This window comes from Hypanus sabinus, chromosome 17, assembly GCF_030144855.1.
Source record: "Hypanus sabinus isolate sHypSab1 chromosome 17, sHypSab1.hap1, whole genome shotgun sequence".
Lineage (NCBI taxonomy): Eukaryota > Metazoa > Chordata > Chondrichthyes > Myliobatiformes > Dasyatidae > Hypanus > Hypanus sabinus.
In genome coordinates, this window is record NC_082722.1 from 48,285,192 (window position 1) to 48,307,747 (window position 22,556).

The following is a 22,556-nucleotide window of genomic DNA, read 5'->3' on the forward strand; positions in this document are numbered from 1 at the left end:
TGGAAACCTTTCATTAATTTTGAAAGCATCTTTGCTTTTTTTTAATATGTGCCTAAGACTTTTGCACATACTGTACATACGTATTTTTTGTAATTTCTCATTTTTTTAATTATCAGATAACCAATGGTTGCTGTGGCAAAGAAAAATGTTGGCAATATATATTCCATTGAGTATCTTGCCCATGGATTTATTCCATCCCCACAGGACAAAAGGATGTCACTGTGTCTAGTTTGTATGTAAGCTGCGGAAGCACTTGGACACAAGAGTATAAACACAAGAAAGACAAGACACTAGATTGCTTCAAAAAACTACCAGATAATTTTATGATAGACAAGAGTTTACTTGGATCTTATGAGATTTCAAACTTAATTGCAAAAGGTAGCAAGCAACCCAATATAGGTGGGTCATTAAATTCTGCCTGCACTTTCTGTTGTAATTTCTACTGTTATGAATCACAGTGCATATGGAACTATTTAAGGCATCCCCTTGAGCAACTCATCAGTATCAAGGCATATTGATGATATAGAAAAACAACAAGTTGCACAACTGCAAGTTAAGAAGTTTGCCCTGGAAATTGATGAAAGCACATTAAGTGATAATGAAGCCCTTCTGATGACATACGTTAGGTTTTTGAATGATTATCAGGCCAATGTGGAAACACTTTTTACCCGAAAGCTTAAGACAGATACCAAAGGTATTAGCCCAAAATGTCGACTGTACTTTTTTCCCATTGGTGCTGCTTGGCCTGCTGAGTTCCTCCAGCATTTTGTGCATGTTATGAAAGATGAAATATTTTTGAAGAAGTCATAAGCTACTCCTTGGAAACAATATTCTGCTGGCTCATGCAACTGATGGTGCTGCTTCAATGGTAGGAACATACAGAGGATTCATTGTTCATTTTAAAAATCCTGTTCCTGACACTTTTTGCATATGCTATGTCATTCGTATTGCTAAATGTCAGCATTCGGTTGCTAAAAAAAATTGGGAGAATAGGTGCACAACACCCTTGCTGCTATAATTATGACTGTCAACTTCATCAAAATCAAATGTATTTCAAGATCATCTTTTTCAATAGCTTTGTGAGGAAAACAAAGAAGATATTGAATAGCTAGTAATGCATACTAGCATTGAAAAAGCAAAAGGTTATGAAAAGGCAATTGTCTTTGTTGCTTTGCTGCACTTCAGGATAGTATTGCAGCATTTCTAAATAATAAGCAACTTAGAGACCTGCTGGAGATGCATATTCCAAACTGGATGATGGATCCAATTGGAGTGATTGTGAATGGCGTTGATACCACATTGCAAGAATGTCTTATTGAACTGAAGAGTGATAATAACAGCTGAAGCAAAATTCTGTGCTTCAAGCAATATTTCTGGATAACTAGTGATATTCAAAATAAGTTTCCACAGCTCTGGAAGAAAGCAAAGTTGTTTTTATCTGAATTTCCCACCTCTTATCTAGTTGAATGTGTCTGCTGTCAAAAGCTTGTAACGATCTTGATGTTGTGAAAAGAGGTGATCTTAGATTGTCTTTAACCAAGTTGCAACCAGATATTCAAAAAACTTGCCACTTTGTATCAGTCACAAGGATCTCATTAAATACCCAAACCAACAATATTAAATGCTTTCTTGTTCCTGGTTGGAAGAACATTACAGTATTATGAATAAACTATCCTATTCAGAGCTTTGAAATTGTTTTATTTTACACATACCTTTACATTATATTTCACATTTAACATATAATACCAGTAATCTATCAAAATAGATATTGACTGTATATTAGAATAATTAGTACAGTTGACAAAAAAACTTTAGCAACTAATGGAGATTACGGAGGGTGGAGGCAACAGGCAAATTAAATTAAATAATGTGAGCCATGAGCAATAAACGGCTAAGAACCACTGCTCTAATCTGCCAACCGAGGACACTTCTCCTTCTGGGGTGGGAGTAGCATGATTTTGGATGACATTATAAAGTCTATTCTTAGACAAGTTAAATTACAGCAGTCTAACTTGGTTTAATTTAAATTTTGTACTGTTTAAAAATTAGTAATTTTACTGACAGCAGAGGCAATTCTCACCCTTTTCTAAGAATTATTTTTACAATCACTATAAGGTAGAATTTGTAATAATTCTTCCTTTTTAAATGGACTTTACGTATTGTATTCATGCCATTCCTATTCAAGATGAAGAAGTTAGATAACTTTTTTTCCATCTAAGTCTTCTTTGCTGAAGTTCTTGCAAATACGACCACATTCCAAATCCTATTTCTCCATCTATTAATATGGAAAGGTGTCTAATAGCGAATTACATTCTTTCAGGAAAATATCAAGAATAATACTTAATTTGGATTCTTCCTTGCACACTAATAATTGAATGTTCATTCAGATTATAAAGAAAACAAACAAATACTCAGGGCTAGTAATGAAAATTAAACTAATACAACCAGAACTGCAAATACTACATGGCATAATGAAACAAAATTATTCTGTGTACTGCCATATTTGTATTAAAGAGCTGTAAATGTTTTAAATAATCAATGATAATACATTAAATTCAGAATGTTCTTATAAAGCCAATAATTTAAAATAAACCTACTTTTCAAGTTCTAATTGCATCTTCAACTTTTTCTTTGCTCCTAATGTGAGTGTTTCAAATTTGTTCAGATCTTCTTCAGTAAGACTGAGAAACTATATAAAATAAAGACATTTATTAAAAATAAACTAGAATTGATTTTAACTAGCTAACATATCAAAGTTATGGTATTATGTTAAATTATTATAACCAAATTACTCGTGAGAAAATTTCAAAACACATGTTTATGTTACATTTTTACATTTATGTAAAATTACAATTACATTTTTATGTGTGTTCTCCTGCATAAACAGAGAGATAGCTCAGAGTAGAGTGCTTGCAAACTCATCTCTTTTCTGCAGGGTCAGAGACATGTATTCTGTCCTCTGTTACATTCACAAGAGAGACCAAAACCACATAACGAACAGATATATTTTATTAGCTGCCTCTGTTTTGAGTTTTGGATGTTTAAATTATCATAATGTGGCCTGGATCACAGATCAGTACACCATTGTCTACATGAGAGGTCACCCTGGGTTAGTAATGTGCCCTTCCTTATCATTACTCAAGTAATAGGCTCATCTGTGTCTGAAGATTAGCATCCCAGATTGTTCCTTTAATTTGCACAAGGTGATGTATCAGAATCTAACCAGATTCATAGGGAAACAGCATAGCTTGCCCATAAGGAAGCTGGAACACTGCAGTGCAATGAAACAGTTTAATTTTTTTTTAATTGTAATTAATTCCCAGTAATGGTTTGTATAGTTTGTTTTTACTGCTAATATAAGTGATATTCACCATTTTTATATGTCCCAAATTATCTTCAGTGTGGAGATCTACTTGCAATTGGTAGCACCAGTGTATATCTAGTCATCCCTCACTTAAAAAAGCTGTATGGGTCTTGCATTTATGTTCAGGTCACAGTGGATCGTTGGTAGATGCTGAAAGGTATTTTTTCAGTAATGAATATCTTCCTAATGAGCTGCACTTAATTGTGACATAATTAAGATTGCTCCCATTCCCACCATGTAAGTCTACTGATGAATAAGTCCTTTAATTTCCAATTAATTTCCTATTTAATTTTTGTATTATGATCATCACAAAACAATATTATTGGGTTTCTTGGTGAAATATTGCACTTTTTCTGTTTCAATGCATGATATTCCAATCAGCTACTGCAGGAATGTACAGCTGTGAAAATACAGCCAAGAGTTCTGACCCTGAAAGACATCTTTTCAAAGTGATACATGCACAACATAAGCAACCATTCTGCAACTACTGGACAGCAATACCTCTTCAAGAATGGCAGCTGCAATGCTAGAAGAGGGGGAAGAAACCTGGACCAACTTGTGAAGAACAATACTACCAGGTGGGATGTCCTCTGTTCTCCAATATGAACCTTTGGTCATCATGGATCTTCCCAAAGCCGTTAATGCAGTATAGAGTAGCACAATGTAAGACATTGCATAGATCAGTAGCATTGGCTTAGCATGATCCTGAGGCTAAGAAGCTGAGTGTAGTATTATCTTGACTCTGAATGTGACAATGGTCAGATTGTATGTCTGAGTTTTTAATAATAAATGAGGCATATAACTACTTCTCAAAGAAGTATATATAAAATCTGGGGTTCCATTGAATTATGGGTGAAGGATCTTGTATGATACATCAGAAACCTATGGTCTATGTTCATGTCATCCAGCAAAACTGTTAGGTATAGACAAATAACTACTGGAAGCAAGTTTTGATTATAGGAACATCTTAGATCTTAGTAGTTGGTAGTATCAAGTGTTGGTCCATTAAATAAAGTAGCTTCAGGGAGTACATAAGAAAATAGTAATTGTTATTTTTCAAATAGGAGAGGATGAATTAATATTAGAGTCAAAAAATGATGTTGGACTTCTGCTAATGTCATTGAGGGGAGTTTTTATGCTGGAATTACATTAATAAATTTACTGAAAATCAGTGCTAAGAGACTGAATTTTCCACTACATGGTAAGGAAGCTAGAAAAGGGCAAAGTTTTGCTCAGCATTGTTGAACTTATATGCACTGTAACTTCTTACAGTTGAAGAGTGAATTAAATTTGTGAAAATTTAAAAACTTTAGTTCTCTGTCCTATTCCTCTTCTGTTTCCCTGTATTCAGCCAATTACATTGTTCCAATGCCCAAGCCTAAGGAAAAGCATCTCATATTAGAGCAACATATAGCACGGAAACAGGCCCAATAATACATTAATCCTATAATCCAAATAATACATGCTGACCAAGATCCTCAGCTAAACTAGTCCTACTTGTCTCCCAAAGTCCTGCTTTGGTCCAAATCCCTCTAAAGCAGGGTTTACATGGGATTCATGGACCCCTTGCTCAATGGTATTAGTCCATGGCATAAGGAAAAAGTTAGGAACCCCTGATCCAAAGTTTTCCTATCCATGTACATTTCCAAGTAGCTTTTGAATGTTTTAATATGCTTACATCAGCTACTTCCTCTGGTAGTTTATTCCAAATTCTGACTATCCTGTGAAAAAGTTGCCCCTTAGGGTCCTATTAAATCTCTACCCTCTCCCTTCAATCTAGTCTAATCTCTAGGTAGGGTGAATGCATTAATTCACTCTAACTATGCCCCTCATGCTTTTATACACCAAATAAGATTACCCCTCCCCCACCTCATTTCCCCTACATACCAATGGAAAAAATCTCAACCTTTCTCTGTAACACAGTCCCTTGAAGACTGGCAATATTCCTGCAGATCTCCTCTGCACTCTTTGACCAAAACCAGTCACAATATTCCAAATCTAGCCTCATCAGCATCTAGGACAACTGCAATGTAACATCACAACTTCAATATTCAGTTCCCTGACTGATGAAGGCCAGTGTACAAAGTAAGCCTTCTTTACTACCCTGTCTATTCGTGATGCCACTTTCAGGCAACCATGTACTTGAATTCTGAGGTCCCTCAATTCTACTAGCCCTCTGTGCTCATTGCAGCTCTTGGAACTTGATATAAAAATATCTCAAAGCACAGTTTAGAAATTGACTCAGAAAACATGGGTGAACTCAAAAAGGAAATTGCAGCATATTAAATGTCTGTAAAAGGAAGAAAATGTACAAAATGGTCAAGTAGATTCCTCAAGATTATTGATTTACATAGAAACATAGAAAACCTATACAGGGCACAATACAGGCCATTTGGCCCACAATGCTGTGCCGAACATGTACTTGATATATAAATTACCTATGGTTACCCATTGCCCTCTATTTTTCTAAGCTCCATGTACGTATCCAGGAGTCTCTAAAAAGACTCTATCATTTCCACCTTCACCACCATTGCCAGCAGCCCATTCCACACACTCACCATTCTCTATGTAAAAAAAAACTTACCCCTGACATCTCCTCTGTACCTACTTCCAAGCACCTTAAACATGTGTCCTCTTGTGGCAACCATTTCAGGCCTGGGAAAAAGCCTCTGACTATCCACACGATCAATGCCTCTCATTATCTTATACACCTCTACCAGGTCACCTCTCATCCTCTGCTGCTCCAAGGAGTAAAGGCCAAGTTCACAAAACCTATTCTTACAAGACATGCTCCCCAATCCAGGCAGCATCCTTGTAAATCTCCTCTGCACTCTTTCTATAGTTTCCACATCCTTGAATTGACCAGAACTGAGCACAGTACTCCAAGTGGGGTCTGACCAGGGTCCTATATAGATGTAACATTACCTCTCAGCTCATAATCCCACGGCTGATGAAGGCCAATGCACCATATGCCTTCTCAACCACAGAGTCAACCTGTGCAGTTGCTTTGAGCATCCTATGGACTCAGACCCCAAGATCCCTCTGATCCTCCACATTGCCAACAGTCTCAACAATAATACTATATTCTGTCATCATATTTGACCTACCAAAATGAACCACCTCACACTTATCTGGGTTGAACTCCATCTGCCACTTCTTAGCCCAGTTTTCCACTCTATCAATGTCTCGTTGTAACCTCTGACAGCCCTCCACACTATCCACAACACCCCCAACCTTTACGTCATTAGCAAATTTACTAACCCATCCTTCCACTTCCTCATCGGTCATTTATAAAAATCACGGAGAGTAGGGGTCTCAGAACAGATCCCTGAGGCACACCACTGGAGACCAACCTCCATGCAGAATATGACCCCTCTACAACCACTCTTTACCTTCTGCATGCAAGCCAGTTTTGGATCCACAAAGCAAGGTCCTGTTGGATCCCATGCTTCCTTACTTTCTCAATAAGCCTTGCATGGGTTACCTTATGAAGTGCCTTGCTGAAATACATCTGCGGCTCTACCCTCATCAATGTGTTTAGTCACATCCTCAAAAAATTCAATCAGGCTTGTAAGGCATAGCCTGCCTTTGACAAAGCCATGCTGACTATTCCTTATCATATTATGCCTCTCTAAATGTTCATAAATCCTGCCTTTCAGGATCTTTTCCATCAATTTACCAACCACTGAAGTAAGACTCGCTGGGCTATAATTTCCTAGGCTATCCCTACTCCCTTTCTTGAATAAGGGAACAACATCTGCAACCCTCCAATCCTCCAAACCTCCAGAACCTCTCCCATCCCCACTGATGATGCAACAATCATTGCCAGCAATCTCCTCCTTTGCCTCCCACAGTAGCCTGGAGTACATCTCATCCGGTTCCAGAGACTTATCCAACTTGATGCTTTCCAAAATGTTCCAGCACATCCTCTTTCTTAACATCTATACGCTCAAACTTTTCAATCTGCTATAAGTCACCCCTACAATTGCCAAGATCCTCTTCCGCAGTGAATGCTGAAACAAAGTACTGGTTAAGTACCTCTGCTATCTCCTCCAGTTCCACAGACACTTTTCCACTGTCACACTTGATTGGTCCTATTCTCTCCCATCTTATCCTTTTGCTCTTCACATACTTGTAGAATGCCTTGGGGTTTTTCCTTAATCCTGTCTGTCAAGGACGTCTCATGGCCCCTTTTGGCTCTCCTAATTTCTTTCTTAAGCTCCTTCATGCCTGCCTTATAATCTTGGAGATCTCTATCATTACCTAGTTTTTTGAACCTTTCTTAAGCTCTTCTTTTCTCTTTGACTTGATTTACAACAGCCTTTGTACATCACAGTTCCTGTACCCGACCATCCTTTCCCTGTCTGACTGGAACACACCTATGCAGAACGCCACGCAAATATCCCCTGAACATTTGTCACATTTCTCCTGTACATTTCCCCAAGAATATCTGTTCCCCTTACTCCAATTAAATGCTTTCCTAACTTGTCTGTTCCTATCCCGCTCCAATGCTATGGTAAAGGAGATAGAACTGTGATCACTATCTCCAAAATGCTCTCCCATTGAGAGACCTGACACCGGACCAGGTTCAGTTCCCAATACCAGATCAAGTACAGACTCTCCTCTAGTAGGCTTATCTACATATTGTGTCAGGAAACCTTCCTGGACACCTAACAAACTCCACCCCATCTAAACTCCTCGCTCTAGGGATGCCAATCAATATTTGGGAAATTAAAATCTCCCACCAAGATAACCCTGTTATTAATACACCTTTCCAGAATCTGTCTCCCTACCAGCTCCTCGAAGTCCCCGTTACTATTCAGTGATCTATAAAAAAACACCCAGTAGAGTTATTGACCCCCTTCCTGTTTCTAACTTCCACCCACAGAGATTCAGTAGACAATCCCTCTATGACTTCCTCCTTTTCTGCAGCCATGACACTATCTCTGATCAGCAGTGCCACACACCCACCTCTGTTGCCTCCTTCCTTGTTCTTTCTGAAACATCTAAAGCCTGGCACGCTAAGTAACCATTCCTGCCCCTAAGCCATCCAAGTCTCTTTAATGGCCACAACATCATAGTTCCGAGTACTGATCCACGCTCTAAGCTCATCCGCTTTGTTCCTGATGCTTCTTGCATTAAAATAGACACATCTCAAACAACTGGTCTGAGCACATCCCTTCTCTGTCGCCTGCCTATCCTCCCTCTCACACTGTCTCCAAGCTTTCTCTATTTGTGAGCCAACAGCCCCTTCCTTTGTCTCTTGAGTTCAGTTCCCACCCCCCCAGAAATTCTAGTTTAAACTCTCCCCAGTAGCTTTAGCAAACCTCCTGATTTCTACATATGTATTTAGTATTATGATACTGTATTCACAAAACAAATTCTTTCCCAATGCACTTTAGTACATTCTTCCTATATACAAAAACAGTATTTTTAAAGACATAAAGCAATGAAGTATTTTTCTCTTCCACAGAATTAACAATTCAAATTTAACAAAGAGAAACCTACCTTATCCATTGTGAGTTGTTTAAAAACAGGATAATACTTGTGCAGTCGCAACTTTTTAAGCCAGTCAAGAATTCCAATTTGTTCTGTATTTTGTGGACTCATGTTCTCAGCATGTGGCCAAGCAACTGGTGCTGAGCTTCCACTGACAGTGTGTGGGCAAGAAGAAACAGAAGCTGATGGCTGTAGTGTGCTATGGGAACACTGGATGCTGGCTACACCACATATTGGCCTGCAAAAACAAAAATGGATTTAGCACATTTTCTTTGATAAAACACATCCCTCACACAGTAATTACATGGAATAACATGGTAATGTGCCCAAGTAATTCTACAAACAACTCATGTTTAAGGTAGATTGCATTTTTCTGTCTTCATCCTTAACATCTTATCAAGAGGATGTAAAACCAAAAAGCACTTGCGCCATTCAGTAATAAGTGAGAATAAATTAACACACAAATCAAAGTCTGTTTTCATGATAGCTACCTCTATGTTAATTCAGAATATAAATAATTTATATCAGATATCATTATAAGGAAACCTTTGAGCTGAATTCTGCAGTTACTGGCAAAGAAATGCTGCTCACTGTAATTCTGCATATTTTTGGCTGCACACTCTACTCAGGCTTTTGAGTGGCAACAGGCTGTCACCCTCTACAGGATATCTATAACATCTGCATGAATGACAGTGCTCTTTGAAAAATCATCACTGAGGCAGGCACAAGGACAAACTAATAAGTATAAACCATTTAAATTCAATTTAACTCATGTATAGAGAGCAATATAATGAGCAAAATAAAAGAAAGGATTTAGAGAAAGAAAGAGACCATAGCTTCCAGATTTCCTGAAAGACTAAGAATGAGTGTACTCCAGAAGCTGCAGGCTGATATCTTCCATTATAGTCATACTTGCGCTTAACCTCACCAATAATTTCAATATAAAATATAGATTTGTGAAATTAATCTTCACTTATTTTTAGTCCGAAACCTTTAAAGTGGGCAGAGTTTAGAGATGCAGTTTAGAGTTTGTGATTGGCAACAAGACGACCAGCAGACTGTTGGGGAAGTTGTTCTGATTGGGGAGACAGAATGCTGATGGATTGGGGAAGTAGGGTGTGGGCATATATTAGCAGCTGGGAAAAACTGAGTCAGGTAATAGTTGGAGTAGGTGTTAAAATCAGAGTCAGTGGGCTTCAAGAGAGATCAAATCATGAAATCACAGACAAAATGGAGAGGACTTAATATTTAAGGTAAGCACATAATAGCCTTTACATTCTCTCAGTTTAGCTTTGAGGAGTGAAGACATGCGGGAGGGGGGGGAAGGGAGGGAGGATAGACACTTTATTGATCCCAAAGAAAACTACAATGTCACAATAGAATTATAAGTGCACAGATATACAAAATACTAGAAGCAGAGTAAGAAAATATTTTTAAAATATTAAAAATTGGCACCCCAGGATAATGTGCTCCTGCAAAGTTTCTCTGCAATGTTCCAAAAGGATTGTTGCAAGGAAAACAATATCATTCTTCTATGCTCTGGGGAATAAAGCCCTAATCTATTCTATCTTTCCCTATAACTCAGGTCCTCGAGTCCCAGCAACATCCTTGTAAATTTCCTCTGTACTCTTTCAATCTTATTCACATCTTTCCCATACGTCGGTGACCAAATGTGCACAGTACTACACATTAGGCCTCACCAATATTTATAGAACTTCAACATAACATCCGAACTCCTGTATTCAGTACTTGAATTTATGAAGACCAATGTGCCAAAAGCTCTCTCCAACCCTATCTACCTGTGACGCCATTTCCGAAGAGTTACGGATCCGTATTCCCAGATCCCTCTGTTCTGCTGCACACTTCCATGCCCTATTACTCACTGTGTAAGTCCTCGCCTGGTTTGTTCTCCCAAAGTGCAACACCACTTATACACTCCCATTTCTAGTTATATTTTAGGTCAGCATTTTAATAAGAAGGCTTCCTATATCTGAAATGTTACTTTTCTAACAAGAATATCACTATTCAATGGGATATAGAATATAGTGTGAGTCTTTGCTATGGTGAGTTGAATGACAGCAACAACACAGTTTCGGGTGCATTGAACTGCTCATTAAATAGTTCAGCTGTTAAATGGAAGAAGAAATCAAGTAAATGACTGCAGTCAAAATAATGCTAATTATTTGACACTTTTGTATCATATACCTGGAACTTGAATCATAAGCATAATAAAAGTTAGGTTCTACTCAATGGGTGACAGGAGTGTTCTTCTTTTGAGAAGAATGTCTTAGTGTTATAAATGTTACACAATATCTCAGGTCAACAATTATCTCCATATTAATAATTCTTTTACACATTCTGTAGCTCAAAGTATGCATCAAAATTCACATCAGCATTTTAATCTAGTGAGCCTTATTTTATAGCAGTCTGCTGTAAAAGTTTCACAAAGTCAGCAAATTTGAAAGCAAAATAATATTATTAGCTACTTTTGAATAGTTATTAGCACTTCTGCTGTATTTCTGGAGAAACAGAAATTGCCATTTATAAAACGTGTTCTTGTACAGTCCACTACTGAGGGGCGATTTGGTTCCACTTCAATTTGCCTACTATTACAACAGGTCACAGCAGATGCCATTTCAATGGCTCTTCACTCAACCTTATAATATCTGGACAATGAAGATACATACATCCAGATTCTTTTCATTGACTACAGCTCTGCTTTCAACACTATCATCTCCTCAAAACTAATTAATAAGTTCCAAGATCTAGGCATCCTTGTGCAACTGGATCCTCAATTTCTTCACTTGCAGACCCCAGTCAGTGCCCATTAGCAACAAAATCTCCTCCACAATCACTATCAGCACAGGTGCATCACTAGGCTGTGTACTTAGTCCCCTACTCTATTAACCTTATATGTATAGCAGGAGGCCATGTACAGCTCCAATGCCATATTTAAGTTTGACTATTCTGGGCTGAATCAAAGATGGCAATGAATCAGCATGTAGAAGGAAGAGTGAAAATCTGGCTGAATGGTGTCACAACAACTTCTCACTCAATGTCATCAAAACCAAAGAGTTGATTATTGACTACAGGTGGAGAAAACCATAAGCCTATAAGTCAGTCCTTATCAGGAGATAAGAGGTGGAGAAGGTCAGCAAATTAAATTCCTCGACATTGTCATTTCAGAGGATCAGCCCTGGGTCCAGCAAATAAGTCCCATTACTCAGAAGGCAAGACAGAGCCTCTACTTCCTTAGAAATTTGCACAGATTCAGCATATCACCTAAAATGTTAACAAACATCTTTTGATGTACAGTGGAGAGTAAGTATGCTGACTGGTTGCATCATGGCCTGGTATTCAAACACCAGCACCCTTGAGTGGTAGTAATGGATACAGCCCAGTCAATCACGGGAAAAGCCTTCCCCACCATTGTGCACACTTACAAGGAGCGTTGCTGTAGGAAAGCAGTATCCATTATCAAGGACCTCAACATCCAAGACATTACAGCTGCCATCATGAATGAGGTACAGGTTGCACACCACCAGGTTCAGGAACCTGGTGGTGTGCAACCATCAGGGTCATGAACATTGGGGATAACTTAGCTCACTCCAGTAGTGAATTAATTCTACAACCTATTGACTCACCTTTAAAAGACTCTACAACTCGTGTTCTTGATGTTTATAGCTTGTTTATTTATTTATTTTTGATATTTGCACAGTTTGTTGTATTTTGCACATTGGTTGTTTGTCTTTGTTGCCTGTAGTTTTACATTGATTCTATTGTATTTCCTGTGTATGCCCGCAAGAAAATGAATTTTAAGGTGACATATAGTGACATACACATACTTTAATAATAAATTTACTTTGAGTAGATGCTACGATTTTTTCTACAGATAACAAACTGCACAACCAGAAAACTATTTGCAAGTTCCTAAAGCTATTTTTAAAAATAAAACAGTGAATGAGTTTAAAGGTCTGCAAAAATATTCACTGATGATATTCAAATAAGTTTCAGTTCTTTTTTTTAATGTAATAGTACATGTTTTATATTGGGATGAAAATTTCTCAATTGTTTTCACTCAGTATTACTGAATTAAATAAATGGATCATATTTACAGTCAAAAATTGCTTATGGAATCAATGTGATTGTATCCTATAGGCATGAGTATTTGTCAATAAATGCTTGTAGTTTGTAATTCTGAAGCTTTTAATCCTAATACAGTACTTCATCGCAAACTAACAAAGCTTATTTGAAATACAAGCCAAAGCCAAACTAATATCAAGCTATGGCAATGAAAAATGAGAATATAATTTTGTATTGATAAGTTTTTTTAAAAAAGCCTTAATTTTTTTTTACAGTTTTTTAATATTTTTGCATAAAAGTAACTAAACATCCAAATAATTGTATTGGGCAAGTTTACTGTATTCTTGTGGAGTAAAAAGCAAATTCAATGTATTTCAAAAAAATTGATTAGAATGTAAACTACTAAGATGTTCAATAGGCAAAAATAATCAGACAGATTTCTAATCTTCAAAATCTAATTCTTGATGAGAAAGGTGATAAAGTTTCAAATATGAGCAATGAGGAAAACAAGTTCTGCACAGGCACAAAAAATATTTTTTAAAAAACATACAATTTGATTTGCAGAAGTAACATTAACATTTTTATGAATAAATGTACATAAGACCATAAGATATAGGAGTAGAATTAGGCCATTTGGTATTCTTCAATAAATCAGATTAATTATTAAATTATTAGTGACCATTCAGCCAATTATTTATATTTATTTGCTATAATGCTGCAATGCATAAATCTACACTTACCTTACAGCTGCACCATTGCTTGTGTTAGCTTTGTGTAACATTACTGGTATAGAATTGGTATCTGAATAGAAAAATAAATTACAACACATGTTAAAAGATGCAGCTTATGTATCTTTACACTACAGATAGAACTCAAAGCTACACAACCACAATCATCATAAACATCTTCTCCATAGCAAAAATATTTAAAAATATATTTACAGTACTTTTATTGTTCATGTTTTCACATTTGTATAAAGAAAGTTCACCAGGAGAGAACTACTGTTTTTCAAACTCTGGTGTGAAATTTGTTGTACCCATGAAATGCAGTTACTCTTTCTTCTTAATATGTGGTTTTTGACAAAGCTACACAGTAATGTTGTTGAAGTCAGGGGGCTAGAAATGCATTCACACAACTCCATACATATTGTACTGTACTGTTAAAAGTACATGAGTACTTTTAAAACTACATGAGTAGAACAATTTTGCCCACATTTCTACATGTCTTAAAATTAATCAAGAAATTTTGTTTATTCCTTTGCTAGGGTCTTAATTTTGCTTTATACTTTCTTCCCAAAATTAAAAATATATGTCAATGGTAGTGGAACATGCAAATGTTCATTTTTGGTGGAATTTTCAAACTCACAAATCTGGAAAAAAAACTGTTCTTCGGCAGTAGTCCTGCTGAAGGGTTTCGGACTGAAACATCAGCTGTACTTTTTTCCATAGATGCTGCTTGGCCTGTTGAGTTCCTCCAGCAATTTGTGTGTGTTGCTCGGGGATTTCCAGCATCTACAGATTTTCTCTTGTAAATGACTGTTCTTAGTTATTCACAAAACAACATGATCTTGCTTTTGCTGACATCTCGTGCTATTTAACGTATCAATGTAAAAACTACATTTTTAATCTTCCATGGGATCTATGAGCTCCTGTGACCTCAGTCAGAAGTCACTTTACTTGTGTGAGTTGACTTCTTAGTCCATGGAGGTCAAGATCATGTTCATTCTCAGCATTTCAGTTTCAGCAAAATATCAGTATATTTTTGCTATTAATGACATCTCACAGTTAATTGCTGATTAGGATCATCCAAACTCAATAATTAATGAGAGAATATCAAAACATTCTCTACAAATATCCATAATGAAATTAGTTGATTGCACTTCATAATTCTATGTATTGAACTCTTCAGGACTCCAGTGGACAGTGATAGAACTATCTGATCCATCTTTAAACATGGGATTGGTTAAGTAAAACAAGAAGTAAATGATGCTTTTTTTGTAACCTCTCCTTTGATTCAGAGTAGCCTGAAATGATTTGAAGTGGAATCTTTCATTGCACCATGCCTGCATAAGCCAATTCCTGGTGAGATTAGCTACAGCCAAAATGTCATGTAAAGGCCAGGAAATATTCATAGTTCCCAAAATATTTTCTACTTGTTAGAGTATTCAACATGCAGAGTAGATTTTTCTAGAGAATCTTTACATAACAAGCATCTCCAGAGAAAGGCATACTTCATCATTCTCTGCCCACATCCTCCTCTTTGCACCTAATTTTATCTGAACTTGTTATCTCCCTCCTGGAAGGCTTCTTGCAAAGGTTAGGTAAGATAATGAAGCATGCAGCAGTTGACGATACTCAACTCCCTCAGGAAAGTACTGAAGAATTTCATCTCAAGTATTCCACAGATGCTGTCCATTGACCCCCAGATCTTTACTAGATAGCATTGTAAGAATGTACTGCTACACTAGTTTTACCACAGACAGGAATCAGAAACCAAAGAAGAATCTCTAAGGTCCAGCCCTTTCATGTGGAATGGTGGCTACATTTAATAGTGACAGCAATAAGTAATGTTTTTAATATGAACTCCTCAGATGGACAGGGGGCATAAGTGAGTGTAGTTGCTATTACGAAGGAGAAGGTGCTTGAGAAGCTGAAAGAACTGAAGGTAGATAAGTTACCCGGATGAGATAGAACTACATCCCAGGGTTCTGAAAGAGGTAGTTGAGAAGATTTAGGAGGCATTAGTAATGATCTTTCAAGAATCACTAGATTCTGGAATATTTCCGGAGGACTGGAAAACAGCAAATGTCACTCCACTTTTTAAGAAAGGAGGAAGGCAGAGGGAAGAAAATTACAAGCAGTTAGCCTAACTTTAATGGTTGGGAAGATGTTGGAGTGCATTATTAAGGATAAGCTTTGCCCGAGATCTTGAAAGTGAAAAATGCTCTAAAAGGGGAGGAAGAGTGGACAGAGGAGATAAGAATAGAGGAACATTGGCCAATAATGATGAAGAGAGAACTTCTCAAGCAGCAGAAAACCCCACTGGCCTTCTTACTGGAAAGGTCTGCTACAAAATGACATATATGACAGAGATCAGCCATCATTGCTAGAATAATCATGGCATCTACAAAGTAGAATTCTATCACCACTGACTTGGAAAACATTAAACTCCGAATAACTCTTGGTCATTAAGGTCTATCATAATGTACTTTTTTAAAAAAAAACTTGGGGAACCTGGACATATTTGCCCTGCCTCCAATCATCATTGTGGAGCTCTAGCTAATGTGTAACCATTGCAGAAACAAACTTGCTTGACAGAGTTTAGATGAGGTATACTCCAATAAAAACTTATTTGCCTTGTATGCTTCTGTGGTCACACAATTTACAAGAAGGTGTTCTAAATGAATTTATTTCTCCCAATTGTAGAAATAATCTGGGGTCACACAATGGCCAATGTAACACAGAACATAGAATAGTACAGCACATTACAAGTCCTTCAGCCCACAATGTTGTGCCGACCCTCAAACCCTGCCTCCCATATAACCCCCCTCCTTAAATTCCTCCATATACTTGTCTGGTAGTCTCTTAAACTTCACTAGTGTATCTGCCTCCACCACTGACTCAGGCAGGGCATTCCACACACCAACCACTCTCACCGCGTATTGAGGCTGTAATAGTGTAATAGTTGTTACAAATGCAAAATACTGGAGTTCTGGTATAAACACAAAGAATGTTGAAAATACTAAGCATGTCAGTGATTATCTACAGAATAATCAGAACTTTCTCCAACTGGGAATCATTAGCAATACAAGCTTTTTAATGTGGAGAGTGGTGAACCAAAGCAAAATTCTATGATAGGGTGGTAGACAAGAGAGACCAAACAGTGGAAAGGGTAATAGTGCAAGATGATCGTAGGTGATGAAAGAGAACAAATGTTTGAAGGAAGTGGCATTTGTAGAATAATTATGAGAAATCATCACAGGATTGTGGAGCAAATGCTAGAAATCTCAAATAAAATTGATGGAAATGTATTGACTGTAATTCATTGAACCTGATGTGTCTGAAAGGCAATTATATAAGATAATAACTGGTATAGAGAGCCCTCTTCATATCGATAAAGTGCAAACATAAAAATAAAAGATAAAAAGATGTTAGTTAAAACCAAGCTTAAATAAATAGGTTTTGAGCTGGTGTTTATCAACCAAGTATCAACTTAGTAGAATTGAATTCCAGAGTTTAGGGGCATACTTCAAAAAAGCCAATTATCTTTGGAGGGAGACTGTTTAAACTTAAGTGACCAGCAGAAAGAAGACCTGATTGTTTGAGCAGGACTATAAAACGAAACGGGTTCTGATGTACTCTGGTCCCAGACCATTAAGAGCTTCAAAACAAATAAAAGAACTTCAAAATCAATTTTAAAAGATACAGAAAGCCAATGCAGAGAAGACAGGGTAGGAGTGATATGCTCCCTCATCCTAGTTGTAGTTAAGAGTCTAGCAGCTGTGTTCTGAATGAGTTGAAGTTTTTAAATAATTATGTACAGAAAATGGAAGAACTTGAGCTCAGAACAAAACTGTTTTAAACAAAAAGTGGAGGGACCTGAGCGGGGAAAAAAGATGAAGAATTAATGCATCAGATGGTTGGAAAATCATGGTCACATTTCAGCTGTTTCAAAAAAAAAAATGGTCATCCGATCTACTTTTGGCTTTGCTGAGAGCAGGATAAAACTGGCAACCAAGGTGATAAACTCAGTATAAGAAGTGGAACTCTTTGCTATCAAAATACCAGCAAAAGAGGTAGGGGATATGTCATACACAAAAAATAAATCTGTTATAAGCTGTATTTTATGAGAAAAGTAGGTCTTTTAAAGCAGTTTTGACATTTACAACCAGTCAATAGCAACTGAACTTAAGTGAAGCTCATATTCCAAACTACTCTTAGGATACAGTCGAATTTTCTGCTTTTACATTTGCTTAAAAAGCGCAGGAATTTGAATCCCCAGCTTTTGACTTCAAAAGACAAAGAGGAAGCAAAGAAGAACAAGGCTAGAAACCGGTTGGTACCTAAGACAAAATTACACCTAGTCCTTGTTATCTGCTGATTTGCAGTTCCTGAATTTATGTACTCATGAAGTCAGCCACAATCCACATCTTTTTTTTTTACAAATAAATGTATTATATACTATAAATATATACATTGAGAAATCAATCATTATCTACATAAATGCAGTGATCTGTTTGAAGAACACCTGTGCTTAAGGGGCTCTTAGTTGTACTGGTACAGGCAGGCACACAGGAAGGATCTGAGACTCTGTGGGTATCTCCAGGAAGGGAAAAAAGGATGGGAAAGAACATTGTTTTAATTTCACAAATCCTTCTTTATTCATAGAATTTGCAAAAATTTGCCTATTGCCACAATAGGTCAAAAGCAGATGCAGTATCAATGGCTCTCCACATGACTTTAGACCACCTAGACAACACAAACACCTACGTCAGGATGCTGTTCATAGAGCTATAGCTCAGCATTTAATGCCATCATTCCCACAATCCTGATTGAGAAGTTGCAGAACCTGGGCCTCTGTACCTCCTTCTGCAATTAGTTTCTTGACTTCCTAACCAGCAGACCACAGTCTGTGTGGATTGGTGAATACATATCCTCTTCGCTGACGATCAACACTGGCGTACCTCAGGTATGCGCTTAGCCCACTGCTCTACTCTCTGTATTGTTACGAACCCCATAACTGGGTCACTTACCAGCTAAGATAGAGAGGCCCGTTGAAGTCTGATGGTACTATTTTAAAAAGTATTTATTGAAAAAGGGGCACAAAAGTAAGATTAATGCAAACATACAGATAATATATGTCGTCAATACTAAATCTAAAAGCGCGGGTATAATAATAACCAATAAGAAATAGCTCTATCGTTGTCTAGGGGGATAATGTATTGTCCGATGGAAATATAAAAGTCACTGTTAGTTCGTTCAAGCTGCAGCGTTTTGGGTTTAAGAGAGAGACGGTTTAAACTTGCCCAGGTCTTTTATGATGCCAATCCGTTGAATCGGGGGAGTTGGTTTCTCCACTGTTAGCTAAGCCGTTTTCCGTGGTACCAGCCACCAGTCCCAGGCAACGGAACTGAACGCACGTGGCCTCCTTCAAATGGCTTCCCGCTATTACGGGATCGCTAGGTTTCTTCTGGTGCATCTGAGGGACTGTTCCCACAGACCCTCTTTTATCCTGACTCGCAGGGTCGTAGATGTCAATCAGGTTGGGGGTGATGCAATCTCTCCCTCAACCAGCCCACTTTGCCTGAGGGCGTCCACGTAGCACAGTATCTTCAATCCACAAATTCGTCTTCCAGAGACAATGGCCATGTCCGGTAGCTTTATATCGCTGGGGAAACGAGACATTCTGCACGTCTCCCTCTCTCTCATTTCCTGGGTCTCCTGACCCAACTCAATAGTGATCTTGCGATTCTCACAAAGGAGGGGGCTGCAGGCATAACAGTATACACATGACTGTGTGGCTATGCAAAGCTCAAACACCATCTACAAATTTGCTGATGATACAACCATTGTTGGTAGAATCTCAAGAGGGCGTACAGGAGTGAAATATGCCAACTAGTGGAATGGTGCCGCAGCAACAACCTGGCACTCAACCTCAGTAAGATGAAAGAGCTGACTGTAGACTTCAGGAAGGGTAAGACAAAGCAGCACATACTAATCCTCATAGAGGGATCAGAAGTGGAGAGAGTGAGCAGCTTCAAATTCCTCGGTGTCAAGATCTCTGAGGATCTAACTTGGTCACAACATATCGATGTAATTGTAAAGGCGGCAAGACAGTGGCTATATTTTATTAGGAGTTTGAAGAGAATTGACATATCAACAAATACACTCAAAAACTTCTATAGTTGTACCATGGAGAGCATTCTGACAGGCCGCATCACTGTCTGATAAGGAGGGGCTACTGCATGGGACTGAAGGAAGCTGCAAAAGGTTGTAAGTCTAGTCAGCTCCATCTAGGGCACTAGCCTACAAAGTGCCCAGGACATCTTTAGGGAGCAATGTCTCAGAACATCAGCATCCATTATTAAGGACCTCCAGCACCTAGGGCATGCCTTTTGCTCACTGTTACCATCAGGTAGGAGGTATAGAAGCCTGAAGGCACACACTCAGCGATTCAGGAACAGCTTCTTCCCCTCTGCCATCTGATTCCTAAATGGACATTGAAGCTTTGGACACGACCTTTCATTTTTTAATATACAATATTTCTGGTTTTTCATATTTTAAAAAATCTATTCAATATATGTAATTGATTTACTTGTTATTTGTTATTGTTTTATTTTATTTATTAATATTATTATTACTTTTTCACTCTCTGCTAGATTATGTATTGCATTAAACTGCTGCAGCTAAGTTAACAAATTTCACATCACATGCCGGTAATAATAAACCTGATTCTGATTCTGATACAAAACATTCAATTGTCACCATTCTCAGAAAATGCTGCATCATATGACATCCGTATGACATAAATATGCCTTTACATACATTCCTTGAACAAAGAATCTTGAATCCAAGACCCCAGGGTTTTCATTGAATGAACGACAGCCCCTCAGTAAGCAACAAGGCCTTGAACAATACTGCTCTCCCCTTTCTACATTTGCAGTGACTGTACCAAACATTAGTGTGTCCCTCAGAATGACAACCTGAGTTTGTAATGTCCCAGTGACAACAGATTATCAGGGACAGCATTGGAAGACCAGCAAATTTTGGTTAGATCAGAGGAAATCTTTTACTGAGTTGATAATACTCCAGCAATACTTGCCATATGCCTTTACATGCCTAGACAGGAAAATCTCATAAAGCACAGATAACCTCTGAAAATTAACCTCAAAGAGCACAACAATATTTTCCACAAAAACAAAACACATAAAATAGAAAGAACATGTAATAAGGACTACTTAACTGGAAGGCAATGGTTTCCAGCAAAGAACATTTAAAATCCTAGTGAATTACACCTCAACACTCTGTTAAGATCTAGCTAAGTGTGTGAAAGAACTTTTCAGAAGAGACATCAAAGTGTGTATTTCTTGCTATTTGATGTCTGTGTTTGGATGCCAGTCTCTTCACTTTCTTGCATACTACATTCAGAAAGCCGGGAATAAATTTCTAAAATTTGTGCTACTCGCATAGCAAATGCCTGACTGCTGATTCGGTTTTTTTGATGAAATCCTATTGCATTTCATGCAAAAACACAAAACAAAAAAAACTGTATCAAGTTACTTACTCAGATGCTGGCTGGTCTGATTAACTGTAGTGGTGCTGAAAAATTTCTGTATGTGGTCAGTTTTGATCATATGAGAAGGCAAGGATATCAAATATCTGACAAAATATAAATTCAGTAAGTAAATGTACAGGACAATTAATATTGCAATGGTTTCATTTTGAAATACTGATTACAAAATACAATGGTCAATTAAGTTAAAGCATACTAACTATAGTAATATCATCTGTAATCAACACTCAGAGGAAAGGGCCTTTACACTAACAAAATTAAGATATTGGGCTTTTCCTGCAATAAGAGCACAACCAATACAAAGGGGAAAATGTTTCTTAAGCAGATAGCTTACAACATTAAAAACTTACAAACATAAACATAACTATTAATTTGAAATCACCCCCAAAGAAGTTTAAAAGCTCTTTTCTGGCTTTAAATATCAGTTGAAATGTTGTATACTGTGGTCGGTAGTATACATTTGTAGCTTGAATTAGGTTTGTATTTAGAGTTCAGAGTAGCGCTTAATGCACTCTCTATCTCATTTATAGATTGTTGTTCTTGGGATTTCAATTTTCAATTTTGTCAGCTCTTTCCGTGTAATAACAGCATCCAGAAAAACCGCAGTCAGACACAGGTTCTGGACACCTTTATGATTATGCCCATAAAGTGGTGCTCCAGACAAATGTTAACAATATTAAAAATTCTAACACACGTGTTGTAATCAGACTGGACATGTTACTTTGTTTATCAGCTGAATCTAAATTGCCTCTTTTTAGAAGTGTAAATGAGCTCAGTCTAAGTAAGGGGTTTGTGCAAGTTCATTTTAAAAGTATATTTGTTTAATTTACTCTTAATTTCCCAGCTAATTGGGTAACTTGCTAGAAGCAAGGTGATTCAATTGGGAATATAATTGTTAATATGCCTAACAATGTGGTATGTTTTAGTACATCTTCCAAGGTTGGACTTTGGTGAGTAAGGAACCTCAGAGAGGATGTAGTGATAGTGACTAAATAAATTAACTTAATTAAATAAGATTTTAAGATGGCCAAATCAGATGATGCACTGCAGCTGTAGAATATGGAGATGATGGAAAACAATTTGAATCCCTACTAGCCATATTGGTGGTAAACGTCTGCATCTTGAATAGCACCACATTGGATTTAATGAGGAGGAGTCTGAGATTTGAATACTGCAATGCATCAATGAGTAAATTATTTGGATATATTGTTTAAGGAGCAGCTACACCCCTGAGATTAAGTACTGTTTGATCAAGAGTTAGAAAAACATTTGATTACAACAGCAGGGCAGACATGGGTAATCCAGAAGGTATTGTCAT

At 37.4% G+C, this 22,556-nt stretch overlaps 1 protein-coding gene across 1 annotated transcript in view; it reads right to left on the reverse strand.

The window, feature by feature from the left end:
• Positions 1-22,556, reverse strand: part of zcchc14 (zinc finger, CCHC domain containing 14) — a 127,038-nt gene that overhangs the window by 32,692 nt on the left and 71,790 nt on the right. Inside the window, exons 6-9 of the mRNA XM_059993009.1 lie at positions 21,230-21,324; positions 13,687-13,747; positions 8,873-9,101; positions 2,598-2,689 (exon numbers count right to left, since the gene is read on the reverse strand). Coding sequence (XP_059848992.1) covers positions 2,598-2,689; positions 8,873-9,101; positions 13,687-13,747; positions 21,230-21,324 — 477 coding nt within the window. The remainder of the gene's footprint in view (positions 1-2,597; positions 2,690-8,872; positions 9,102-13,686; positions 13,748-21,229; positions 21,325-22,556) is intronic.